Below are 13,231 nucleotides of genomic sequence, written 5' to 3'. Positions count from 1 at the left end.
GCTCGTCACCATCCAGTGATAATAATGATTAGCAGGGGTGATATGAGGATCAATTGCGTTCATCAGCCTTGGGTGGTGATGGTTGCCTCGTGTTCGCCAAACCATCAAAGTGTTTGTCTTTGCGACGTTGGTCACCCTTGGTCTCCTCATCAGTGGCATGTTGGGGGGAGTACACATATGACAACATCATGTTCAAGAGTGGGCTATCTTCCGTCAAATAGAGACATATGGACAAAGATTTGTAGATATGAACATTGAGTGTCCACCCTCCGGTTAGTGTAGAAGGTGGAAGCCGAGGTCTGTAGTGGTAAGGGTTGGCGGACTTCTCCTCTATTCCTTGCAAGCATGGTATACTCGACCTTGTGCTCCTCCTCGTAGGTGGATGTCCACCCTTGCCCAATTTGTCATTGTTTCATCTTTCATTCGTAGTCGTAGGTAAGGCTCTAGACATTGAAGGTCTTTCCGGCATACTACGCGCTTCCTTCTTAACTAAACCAGTGAACACGCGCCAAGCGTTCAAGGTTCCCAAAGACGGCGCCATTTGTTGGTGCCAATTTCGGCATCAACGAGTCAACGGAAGTTCCGTTGAAATCCAAGTGTAAAGTGGTGGGGTTGTTTTCTTCAAGTGGGCCTATCTTTCCCTTCGATTAGTTTGACTACGTGAGTAGCCCTGGTCGTCCACTTGTGACTGAAGGTATGGCCTCGGGCTTCCTTCACCTGATGTTGGGTCTCCAAGCTACCTTGTTTGGTGGAACTGGTAGTCTCGTCTCGGACTTCCTTCACCTGATGTTGGGCTTCCAAGCTCCTTTCTTGGGTGGAACTGATGGCCTCACGTCGGGCGTCCTCCACCTGATGTTGGGCTTCCAAGCTCCTTGTTGGGTGAAACTGATAGTCTCACCTCGGACTTCCTCCACCTGATGTTGGGCTTCCAAGCTCCTTGTTGGGTGAAACTGATAGTCTCGCCTCAGACTTCCTTCACCTGATGCTGGGCTTCCAAGCTCCTTTCTTGGGTGGAACTGATGGCCTCACGTCGGGCTTCCTCCACCTGATGTTGGGCTTCCAAGCTCCTTGTTGGGTGAAACTGATAGTCTCACGTCGGGATTCCTCCACCTGATGTTGGGCTTCCAAGCTCCTTTCTTGGGTGGAACTGATGGCCTCACGTCGGGCTTCCTCCACCTGATGTTGGGCTTCCACCACCTCGAGTTGGCGGAGCTCTATGGAAAGGACTATGCATTTTGGCATAGCTTTCGGAGAGAAGAGAGAGTTGAAGTCCCCCCTTCAGCCTTGTGAAGGCTGGGTATTTATAGGAGAAGAGAGTTGACGTGGAAAGGGAAAGGCATGGCTCAATCCCATAAAATCGGGGTGTCAGCCTCCCACTCTCTGCCTACTGACACTCCGGGATGGGCTGGCAGAGTTGGTACGTGACAGATGTCACCACGATGTGGTCCGATATGGTTGGTGAAGGGTCAGAGACAAGTGTCGCCTATCCAAGCTTCCCCTTTTCCTGGAATTACTCTTAGGCCATGCCTTATGTCGGAACTTGACAGGTGGCATGGTTGGTGAGATTTTGCTTTGATTGGTGCTCCATGTCTCATCATGACGATTACATGTGCGTGAGCTTGGAGGTCGAGGCTTTAGCCTTGGAGCTCGTGGTCATGATCCTTAGAGGTCGATGCTTCTAAGCTTGGGGGTCGAACTCTTGGTCTTGGGGGTTGAGACTCTTGGTTCCTTTGGACTGTGCTATTCTAGTAGTGAGGTCGTGATATGCTTTTGCCTTGCCATCCAAGATGGTGAGTCAATCACATGGTGACCGTCCAAGACTTAAGAGGTGGAGATCCAAGGTCGAAGACTTGGAGTACCAAAGTGAGGCATCTCACTAGTCATGATTATTTCCATCTTAGGGTTATCTTTTCTTTCTCGATGAAAGGTTTAAGTGCGTTGAAAGGTCAGAGTCTTGCGTGGACTCTTTGACATTTCAACGCGTCCTACGTGGAGTGGGTTGAAAAGTCAAAAGTATTTGTCGAACCAAATTATGACATCAACAGTTGCTCCCTCCTTTAACAGAATTCTCATAGCCAAATAGCTCAGAAGCTCATCATCCTCGGCAACCAAAATTTTTTTCCCACTCAAGGGTATGCTTGGATTACCATGTTCATGTATTTCTCTTTGCGGAAGTGGGTGGTCATGACCAACTGGTGAGTTTCTTGACGTAGAGCCAACATTATCAGACTGATCATGACATTGGATTGGTGAAGATGAGATATCAGATTCATCATATGTAACCAATATCTTGATGAACTAGGAGCTCGAGAGACTACTTTTGATCCAACCTGAAATGTGACCCCTGCTGATCTATTTGGTAGTGCACCCCCATACTCTGGAAGAAATCTTACCACTTCGAAAAGACGAGTACCATGAAGTGCCCTTTTTATGATGACATCATCCGGATCAAGGCCACTCAAGTCCATTAATCTATGAGACTGCGGATTTCTAACCAAACGGTCCTGCACCAAGCATTTTGAAGGCCTCTTTTGAACTCAGTTGTAATCTTACATAATTGCAGATATGGTCCAGCTGTAGTATCTATCACTAGCAATATAAAAGCGGATGCACCACTAAAATTGGTAGTCGTCTTCTTAAACAGAGAGAGCATGTTGTTATACGTTTCATCCGTAGCACTCATTAAAGGGTGCACCTCCTTTGCTCCATTACTGGAGTTGCATGATGTAGATTTCCTCAAGCAGTTCTGCAGACCCAAATCAGACCTCAAGAGGAACTATGATGATGTTGAGAATGGTAACCCTTCGTCTTCATGTGTTTTATTTTCTTGAGAGAATGAGCTAGTTGTCCCCACTGTTCTACCACTAATACCTTTATCCCAAGGCTACCCTTCATGAACTGGTGTACTATTCTCCGTCGCTCTTCATTTTTAATCAGCAGTACAACAATGGATTCCTCTACCTTAGGACGACTAGGAGTGCTGCGGAATACATTCAACCGGGGGCTTCCAAGTGGTGTGAACTTCAGACCAGGAACTATGGTCAACCCGGAGTTTGCATTTGGTGTGCGTATAGCTGCTCTTAATCCCAATTGTTGATCTCTGTCATCATAATTAGGGTCACCTCCCGATTCAAGGTCTTGTTGTAACTTTATATGATCCTGACACACATTAATAGCTCTCAGGAGAACATTAAACCTGAAGCATGTCCCTTTTTCACCAATCTCCTTGTCCACAATTCCTATTTCTCCGTGCATCAAGCGTACCTAGTGCAAGACAAACACATTAATCCAAGGTATCTTCCGTCATCGAGTAATTAAATAAACTTACCAAAGAATAAATTAGTTGTTGAAGGATATCGACATAATGTGTGTCTCTACAAACTAGGGTTTAGAGTTGTAATAGGAAAGTACCTTAGGTATACTAATTGTATTCCGATTCTGTTACCTTTTGTGTACTCTGTAAACTCCCTATATAAAGGGCTCCTATTATCAATAATAAACACAATTCTATTCTCCTACAACACGTTATCAGCATGAGTTCTAACCCTAGCTTCAGAAAAAAAAACCCTAGAAGAAAAATCTTTTTCTTCTCTGCCGCCAACCCAAAACAGAAAAAAAACAAAACAAAACAAAAAAAAAAAAAACTCCATACCGGCCGTCCACCACCAGCCCAGCCTCAGCCCACCTCGCCGAAGCCTCCAGCCGCACCGCCTCCGTGCGCAGCAGCAGCCCAGCTCGCCTGCACCCACCGCATCAACATCAGCATCAGCAGCGGCACCACCGGCGAACTGCAGCAGCAGAAGCGCCTCCGATTTGCAGAAGCCGCAAGCCGCAAGCCTGCAGCATCCGACCCGAGCTCGACCTGCCTGCAACAGCCCAGCCCGGCCGGCGACGCCAACACCTCCGTCCCCCGCGCACCAGCCCACCTGCCTTTGCGTCCCTGCAGCAGCCCAAGCCTCCGATCAGCCTGCCTCCGACCTGCAGCAGCCCAAGCCTCCGATCAGCCTGTCTCCGACCTGCAGCAGCATAGCCCGCGCACCAGCCCCTGCACACCGGCGAACTGCAGACGAACCAGAGGAAGAAATAGTCGCGAAAAAGAAGGGGGAGGAAGACCGAAAAAAAAAGGGAAAGAAAGAAAAAAAAAAGAAAAGGAGAAGGGACCAGGCCGAAAAAAAAAAGGGGAAAAGAAAAAAAAAGAAAAAAAGGGGAAGAGAGGGGACCCGGCCGGCCAGAGAAAAAAAAAAGAGGAAAGCCCAGAAAAAAAAAAACACGCCTGCTCCAACACGCGCGTGTCCTCAAGCAAAATCACGTAAGTTTTTATAATTAAAGTTCCTGCTTTCTTGTATTTAAATCCCTTTTATTTTCTGTATAATATTGGAATATATGTTGCCAAATGATTTTGAGTACTTAACAAAGCGGAATTGTGGGGATTCACGCTTAACGAACTAAGAGTGTTCGTATGAACTAAGAGTGTTCATAATTAAACGAACTAAGAGCGTTCAAAATGCTTGGACTAAGAGCGTCTGTAAGCATCAAATTGTGACCATATTAAAACATCATTGTTGGTCTAATCCAAAAGAGATTCTTGGAAATTGATTTCTTGGTAGCATAGCTCGGAAATCTTATTATTTTAGTTTTCGTGGAAGTTTAGCTCCGAAACTTATATTTATTCTCTTCTTATTTTCAGGATGTCGAATGAACCTAGACTCGACTTTCCCATGCTTGACTCAACAGGCTCGGATTACCACAGTTGGGTAACCGATGTTGAGAATCATCTCACTTCCAAGGGAATATTACCCATAATCCAGGCACCTAACCCGGATATTGAGTTCAACCGAACATCTACAAAGCATGCTCAAGCAGTTATCTTGATGCGACGCCATATGGATAAGGCACTCAGATTGGAGTATATGTCGATCAAGAATGCAAGAGAGCTATGGGTAGCGCTAGAAGAGCGCTTTGACAATGTCCAAGATTCCCTCCTCCCTGACTTGAAGGTTCAATGGAACAATCTGTGCTTTGCTGACTTCAAGTCTGTTGCTGAATATAATTCAGAAGCTCTTCGCATACAGTCCATGTTGAGGTTTTGTGGACAACCTGTCACAGAGCAAGAGCTAATTGAGAAAACTCTCTCCACCTTCCCTGTTTCAGCCATTGTGGTATCAAAGCAATACCGTACTGAAGTCAATGCTGGACGGATCACGAGGTTTCATCAGCTTATCAATATTATATCTGTAGCTGAGAAACATGATAACATACTCGTGAGGAATTATAATTCAAGGCCCATTGGAACTAAGAGCGTTCATGAGGCGAATTATAATGCACCCAAAGGAGGGCGCAAGGAGCGGTACCCTAAGAATGGGGGACATGAGGGACGTATGGGCCCATATAACCGCCCTAACCAGGAAGGAAACCGCAAGTTTGGTGCGGATACACGTGGTGGTAATGCCACACGTGGGAGAGGGGGCCGTGGTATCCCTAGCCGTAATGGTGGCTCAATGGGTCGTGGTGGTGGCACCAACCCTCCTAGGGAACGCCCGCAACGTGCACAACGTGCACCTCAATTAAAGGGAGGCAGCCGCAATGATGAGTGTCATCGATGTGGATCAATTGAGCATTGGTTCAAGCAATGCAAGGCAAGTGAGGAACTAGCTGCAAGCTACAGGGCATATAGAGACATGAGAGAGCAAGAAGTGTACCTTGCAGAAGAAGAAGAAGATGGTGGAGATGTCAATCTCACCATAGAGGACTTCAAAGCTGAAGATGAAATGCACATGGATGCAACAGACTTTGATTAGATTAGTCCTTTTTTTATTTTTCCAAGAACTTTTGTAATGGCAATTTGCCTTAGTCAATAAATGACAATTGTCTTAAACTCTTTCTTATGTGGCAGACCCAATAAAATGTGATGTCTAGGAAAGTCATTGAGATTATTGGTACTTAAGAGAGCCTCGCTCCACCAACATCTCTCTCTACTTTCCTGGTCATATTTGATTGGAGTTACCAAATGGATAGAGTGACTACAATGTGTCTTACTTTGATTTTATTTTGGATTAGACTTTGGAAACTTTGATGTAATCATTGGCTATTAATAAAGTGTCAATTCTTTTACTTAATGTCTTGGACATACCTTAATTCGAACTTTATTATAAGAGCCAATGGTTTTCATGTGGAAACACATTATGAGAATGGACAGAGTTCCTTTGCATCACCTCTAATGACTACGGACATAAACGAGTATTAGAGAAACTTATGTGTCGCTCTAGTGGGTTGTATGCAACCACTATTTGAGTTATTGAATCCAACTATGTCATGAGAGACGACTTATGGGATTTTGACACATATAGGCTTTGACATGATGATCCGTGTATTAAAGACTTACACGGACATCCATTTTCAGAACGAAGAAAAGTAAGAACCAAGAATTGGTTCGAGGAGCTGCACATACGCCTCATGGCGCTATGATTGTGCAAAGACAGACCATACATGGCCGGTGCCGCCTACCCCCTGCGGCAAATACATGGCATTGACGCCATAAACTCCTCTATCTACTTCTCAAGTCTATTGTGACACTATGGCTTCACCAAAACCTTTATTGGTTGATTATAAAGCCCATGTTTCGTTATGTAAAGCCTGTTATTTAGGATTGAGACCATCCTATGCAAAGGAGATTGAGGAAATAATTCCATTCTCACAAAGAATCTAAGGGAATTTTATGGATTTGATCAACCAACTTGCGGACCATATAGATGTTTTATGGTGTTGGTTGATACGCAAACACGCTGGTCACGTATTGTGCCATTATCCACTTGTAATGCTGCTTATACTGCACTCCTAGCACATAACATATGGCTACGGGCTCACTACCCAGATCATCCCACTAAGTCAATTTGACTTGATAATGCTAGAGAGTTTACATCGACAGTTTTCGATGACTATTGCATTTCATTGGGTATTGATATCAAGTATCATATTCCCATGTACACACCCAATTGGTCTCGCGGAAAAGCCACCCTTAAACGACTACGATGGTAGCCCGGACATTGGTAATGCGCACCAATATTTCCGCTTGGGTTATGCAATATCGCATGCAGCTATGCTAATTCGTCTACGACTCATAACAGCCACAAAACTTTTATTTGCGTTACAGCTAGTGACTGGGTTCGAGTTTAATCTCTCGTATTTATGCATATTTGAGTGTGCGGTTCATGTGCCAATTGCGCCGCCACAGCGCATCAACATGAGTCATTGCAACGAAAGCATATAAATATTTGTTGGACATTGTTTGGACCCAAAATGAACATTTTGGCCTGACAAGGCGTGTCATGGAGAAATTGAGCCAATGTCAGTGGCTCAAGCTATATATTGTCGACAAGCTCGAAATATATATTTAGAGGCTAAATAAAGCCTACTATGGAAGTATGACAAGTCAACTTTAGCATATTTTCCTACTTCGGCTAGAAAAAACCGAGCTAGACAAGGAAGGAGGGGTGGCAGACTTACCAAATGAAATCGAAATGTGCTGAAACTTTCCAGATCCATTCTAGACATCCCAAGGATCATTTCTTATGAAGAGTGCAAGAGTTTTTTTTTGAGTGGAAGGCCTTCAAACAATCAGCCCAATTTTCTACAGAAGCAAAACTGGAAAACTGGACCTGTAAGAGGTCCAGCAGCATTTTCGGCCCAACCACATGGAATAAAAATCTGAAATTTTACCAGGGTGATCTACACTCATAGTGGAACATTTTTTATGAAGAAGTCGAAAGCTCATTCTGAAGTCTTGTTGGAGAAATAATTGAAGGAATAAAGGGGCAGAAACTGACCTAAAACCAGCTCAATATTCACATGTTCATGTTTCCTACCCACATGAAGAAAGCTAGATGCTTTTCTTCTTTTCCTTGGATATATTTTTCAAGACAATCTCTTTAATAGATCATCATCACTTCCATGTTGTTGCACCTTCATGCCTTGCTTTCATTTCATCATTTCTCTATCTTTTCCATATTTTACAAATCACTTTCATATTCCACTTTCATTATTTTTCTTCCACTCATCATTTCACTCTTCTTTTTCTTCCCTATATAAACACCTTCTCTTCTCATTCTAAAACACACATTCACATTCAACAACAACATCTCTAAGATGATCTAAGTTCTCTCTAGAGCAAACCTCTCTAAGAGCAACTCCTCTCCTTCTCTTTCTCTTAGCGGTGATCACACTCCTAGTCCTAGTCTTCTCAGAAGCCGACCTTCAGTGCCACCAAACCCTCTGTCAACGTGCTTCGGTCCTAGTCTCCTCGGGAGCCGACGGTAGTGCCGCGACCACAACGGTTACAGAACCAGCCAAGCAAGGGTAACGCCCTAGCAACCCAGCCAAGCTAAAGTCACGCTTTAGCAAGATCTCAACATTTCCCGGTGATGTCGCTCTGCTCGATCTACAATATTGAGTATCGATTCTGTTAACAAGAAGCTCAGCAAAAGTCCTCGCCACGAGGCACAAAGAATCCCACGACGAGGTTGGTGCTCTCCTCGTCCACAATTGCTTGAAAGAAGTCAGGTCAAGGGACACCCCCGACGACCGCACCCGAACGGTGCTGGCACGCCCGCGCAGAAAAGAGACTGTTGACCAGCTGCAACAAAATTGGAGCCAAACAGACATGAGTCTCCAACTATAAGTCCGCTATGTAGAACCCTTGACAGGCGATCTCTATTTCGCTGGATTTGCGAATTGTCACTTTGATGAGACAGTCTTCCCGTCGTTAGGGGGAGATTAGAACGTCAATGTTCAACAGGAACGACAGGAATTGTCGTGGTCTGTCCCCACTATGTCTCATCTTGATCCCCTAAAAGTGAAGAGATCACATATACCTGCTGCAAACATGCCTGCAAGGATTGATGTCCCCACAAGAGGACATGGTGCCACCCAGAGAAGATGGGTACTGCACCACTACCATGGATGGTAGTATGGTGACGCCACAAAGGTGGCATAATGGCGTCATAGGCCATGGGTTCCGCTAGAGAGAGTAGGAGACCCATAGGTTCGATGGATTCTCGCCCTAAGAAGAGAGCGAGTTTGGCACAACTTGATCAATTGATCATTGATACTCATAATCCGTCTCATGAGAATATTTTGGATTGTGATTATGTCCAAGAGACATCGTTAGGGGACGCCTCAATGTTAGAACCAATTCCTGAAAATATAGAGATCTCTACGAACTACACTAGTGTACATGAGGACGTGAAATTATTGAGACCAATGACATCGAACCTTACTCCGTTGAAGAATGCCAACGTAGAGAAACTTGGCCTAAATGGAAAGATGCGATCCAGGTTGAATTGGATTCACTAACGAAGAGGAATGATTTAGGGCCTGAGATGCCAACACCTCCTAACATAAAATCTATTGACATTAATAGGTCTTCGTTAGATAGCGTGATGAGAAAAAGAGATGGCAATCTCACCTTATGGCGCAAGGTTTCTCACAACGCCCTGGAATCGACTACGAGAAGACATATTCTCTCGTAATGGATGTCATTGCACTCCACTACCTTGTCAGTTTGGTAGTTTCCAAATAACTGAACATGCAGCTTACGAATGTGGTCACTACGTATCTCTATGGGGATCTAGATACGGAATATAATAAAGGTTCTTGTGGACTTTATTTACCCAAGTCAAGTGGCTCTAGACCACGGAGCGCATTTGCAACGAGGTTGAAATACTCACTAAAATGACTACTTGATTGGGAAGGGATATGATGAACTATGCCCACGCGTTTCCACGACAAGTTCCGGATTTGCAATTGTCACGGTTTATAATTGGAACCCTTGAGAATTAAGGGAAACCGCTGAACACCTGAAATCCAAGTTTGAGAGGAAGGACCTTGGGAGAACACGGTTTTGTCTAGATTCAGAACTTGTATACCGTGTCAATAGACATTTTTGATAAAGTCAAAAATGCACTCCCATGGTCGTCCATAGTCTTAGCCCTAAAGGGGATCCGTTTCGTCCCAGGGATGATGACGAAGACGTGTTAATAGCGAAAGTGCTTACTTATGTACAATAGGCGCATTATTGTACTTAGCACAATACAAGACCGGACACCTCAATTATTATTATGAACTTGTTGGCTAGATATAGCCCCGCGCCAACGCAACACCATTTAGATTGGTATAAAGACAATCTTTCGATATTTGAGAGGTACGATTGATATGGGCTTGTTCTATCCCTACAGAGAAAAGAGATGACGGAAGTGTGGGATCGGACCCCACAAGGCAAAATGCCAACTTCCGTGCTCCTCCTCCCCTCCATCGAAATGACAACAAGCATTTCTAAATATTGAAATGAACCAAATCCGATCAGAGGATAATGTAGTGGACTTATTTACTAAGTCGTTACCAAAATCCACATTCGAGAAACATGTGAAGAGCATCGGATTGAGAAAGTTATCCGAACTCCCATGATTGTCGCAATCAGGGGGAGATATTGACATCAGGGGGAGGCATGATGTCTACATGTTCGATCTCGAAGAGTGAAGGACGTGTTGTGCTCTTTTTGTCCTTCGACCAGGGTTATTTTTGTCCCACAGGGTTTTTGTTACCTGGCAAGGTTTTTAACGAGGCAACAATCAAAGCGTCATCACCAAGTTTGAGCGGCACAAGGGGGAGTGTTGAAGGATATCGACATAATGTGTGCCTCTACAAACTAGGGTTTAGAGTTGTAATAGGAAAGTACCTTAGGTATACTAATTGTATTCCGATTCTGTTACCTTTTGTGTACTCTGTAAACTCCCTATATAAAGGGCTCCTATTATCAATAATAAACACAATTCTATTCTCCTACAACATTAGTATTGTTATTATGCATTACTTACCAGAGACTGAACAATACCAGGTCCTTAGCCAGTACCTCCTTCTCCATGAGCTTTTTATTTGACTTGAACATAGTTTTCAAACACTTCTTTTTTGCATCTCCTTGGGAATTCCCCTCCCTGTACCATCCACCTCAAAAACAAATTCCAAAAAATTTGGACCATTTTGAACCCCCTTCACTGCTTTGATGCCATCTAATTGTTCTTTGGTCATGTTCTTGTAGTTAAAAAAACATTCAAGAAACTATTATTCAAATCATTGAATTCATGAAACTAGGTTTCTGAACCCAAGCACGAACTGTTACATGTCCCTCTGAAGTAAATTTGACAGCGTTCCCTAATAAGTTGCATAATATCTGCTTAAGCCTTCCCTTGTCACCTTTCACATGTGCAAACTTTAGAAGAGAGCAATCATGAGGATCCAACACCACATCTTTGCCCTTCTTTAAACCCGATGGAAGAAATCTTCAACAGTTGCGATATGTCAAACTCTTCGTCTTCAAGTACCATCTTACCCGCTTCAATTTTGCTTTTATCAAGAATAGAGTTCAACATACTTGTATAACAATTAAGTGCATAATTTAAATTTGAAATAACCTCAACAAACTGAAAATTTAGTTTATTAAGAAGATGAATCATTTAACTTCTCGCACCTAAGAGGCCTTTTGTACATGCGTCCATTTGTGTCAGATATTCCCTTATTTCAGCGCCCTGGGCAACTTCATCACAGGATAATTTGATCAATTCAGTCATGCAAGCAAGAGCATTACGAACATCATGGGTTGCACTTGTAATTGCATCAGATTTTTTCATACTTTTTGTCTCAGCTTGTCAAGTTGCCTCATCCTGTCTTATGAGTTTGGTGCAAAGTTGAATCTCCCGTTTGGCAGCACCCAGCATTAGGAAAAAATAAATCAAGAGGAAGACAGCCATAATGACAATCATCACAATCAGGAGGACAATCGCCAATCTGCAATCCTTGTGAACAAGTTTATTAACTCAATCTCCGAAAAAGAGGGTACATAAACCTGGAACTCAGAGAGTACTATATCATTAGTTATATGTAGCTGGCGGACCAAAAAGATAATCACTTGAAATATAAGATTTTTGAGGTTTATACCTATATTATGCTCAACATGTTTGACGATACTGATCAATAAACCAGAAAATATCACTACCAGCAAGCCAGTTACATGCATGTTTAGATCAGTTGGAATCAATACTTGTAAGTAAGCACATTCTTGTGAATTAAAGTGAAAACGATGAACAATTGAAAGAAGCAAGAGGAGAGGAATTACCAACAGGACAAAGAAAACACGCCGCATTTGCAGTGTCAATAAGGGGAGCTTCATTGGGTCTTCTAGAACCTAGACGTTGTAGTTAAGTAAAAAGTAAGACCAATATCCTCCAAACCCAACTAAGATGGTAAAAGAAAATAATAAGAATTAAATCTTAGAGAAAGAATATAAATCATCGATCAAGATTGTTGACATCAATGTAGCGCCTGCTAAAACTATACAAGAATTAGAACTGCTAGATTCAAAGGGCAAGGTAGAAAACATGATAACAAATGATATATCATTACTCAATTCCAACTCATTCATACTTTCTTAATACCACGCACATGCACACACATATTGATCTACCTAGAAATTTAAGGGTACCTACACCAAGGTCAGTCCCTTGTCCCCAAGCATGATCTGATGAGTAAGCTTTCTCAATTAACCTTAATGGTTTCTGCTACTATATATATCAGTACCACCTTCTGCTGCTTGCACCAAGTGATGGAACTTTGAAATAAGTCACAGAGGGCCACCATTTGTACAGTCTCTTCCTTATTCTACTTGGGCATTCCAAAATATAAGCAATGCAATAGCTGGGCTTCAAATCTAAACATTGGATTAACTTGATTACTTTGAAACAAATCGGAAGTTAAGTAATAATGGCCTTTGAACACTAGTTGCTTGGACTATGATAAAATTTCAAGCAAGATGAGCTACTTTGGCTTTTATTGTGCGCGTAACAGATAAATATTTGACATCAAAGAGAGCTACCAACCGTTTTCTGGTAGTCTACTGCTCAAAATCTACTCGACAACACAGCCTTTCTAGCCTCATAAGGAGGAGCTCTAGGCATCTTCCTCATCATCTTGTTGATCTTCTTCTTATTTGGCCTTCTCTTCTGATAATTAGAAATTGCGCATATAATATTTGGAGAAACCAAGGCCTTAGAGCTCACGCTATCACTACCACCCAGGGAAGTCTTGCATCCTCCTCCTCCAGAGATGTTGCAAATGCAGATAAGAACCCTGATAATCTTCTCGTACTTACTCATGGCATCTTGGCAAGGTATATGCTTTTGTTACT

General features: G+C 43.1%; 1 protein-coding gene and 1 pseudogene across 2 annotated transcripts in view; one reads left to right on the top strand and one right to left on the bottom strand.

Annotated features, from left to right (window-relative positions):
- Positions 1-6,111, top strand: part of LOC133736356 (uncharacterized) — a 24,265-nt gene extending 18,154 nt beyond the window's left edge. Inside the window, exons 1-2 of one of the 2 annotated variants that reach the window (XM_062163814.1) lie at positions 3,258-4,309; positions 4,688-6,111. In XM_062163814.1, coding sequence (XP_062019798.1) covers positions 3,534-4,309; positions 4,688-5,798 — 1,887 coding nt within the window. In that variant the 5' untranslated portion in view covers positions 3,258-3,533 and the 3' untranslated portion in view covers positions 5,799-6,111. Of the gene's footprint in view, positions 1-3,257; positions 4,310-4,687 lie in introns of those variants that run through there. The other variant, XM_062163815.1, reaches the window with a different exon arrangement.
- On the bottom strand, positions 2,767-13,231 carry LOC133736357 (histidine kinase CKI1-like; annotated as a pseudogene).

Source organism: Rosa rugosa, chromosome 3, assembly GCF_958449725.1.
Source record: "Rosa rugosa chromosome 3, drRosRugo1.1, whole genome shotgun sequence".
Classification (NCBI taxonomy): Eukaryota; Viridiplantae; Streptophyta; class Magnoliopsida; order Rosales; family Rosaceae; genus Rosa; species Rosa rugosa.
The sequence above is the reverse complement of the archived record's forward strand: the minus strand, read 5'-3'. Positions and strand labels throughout refer to the sequence as shown.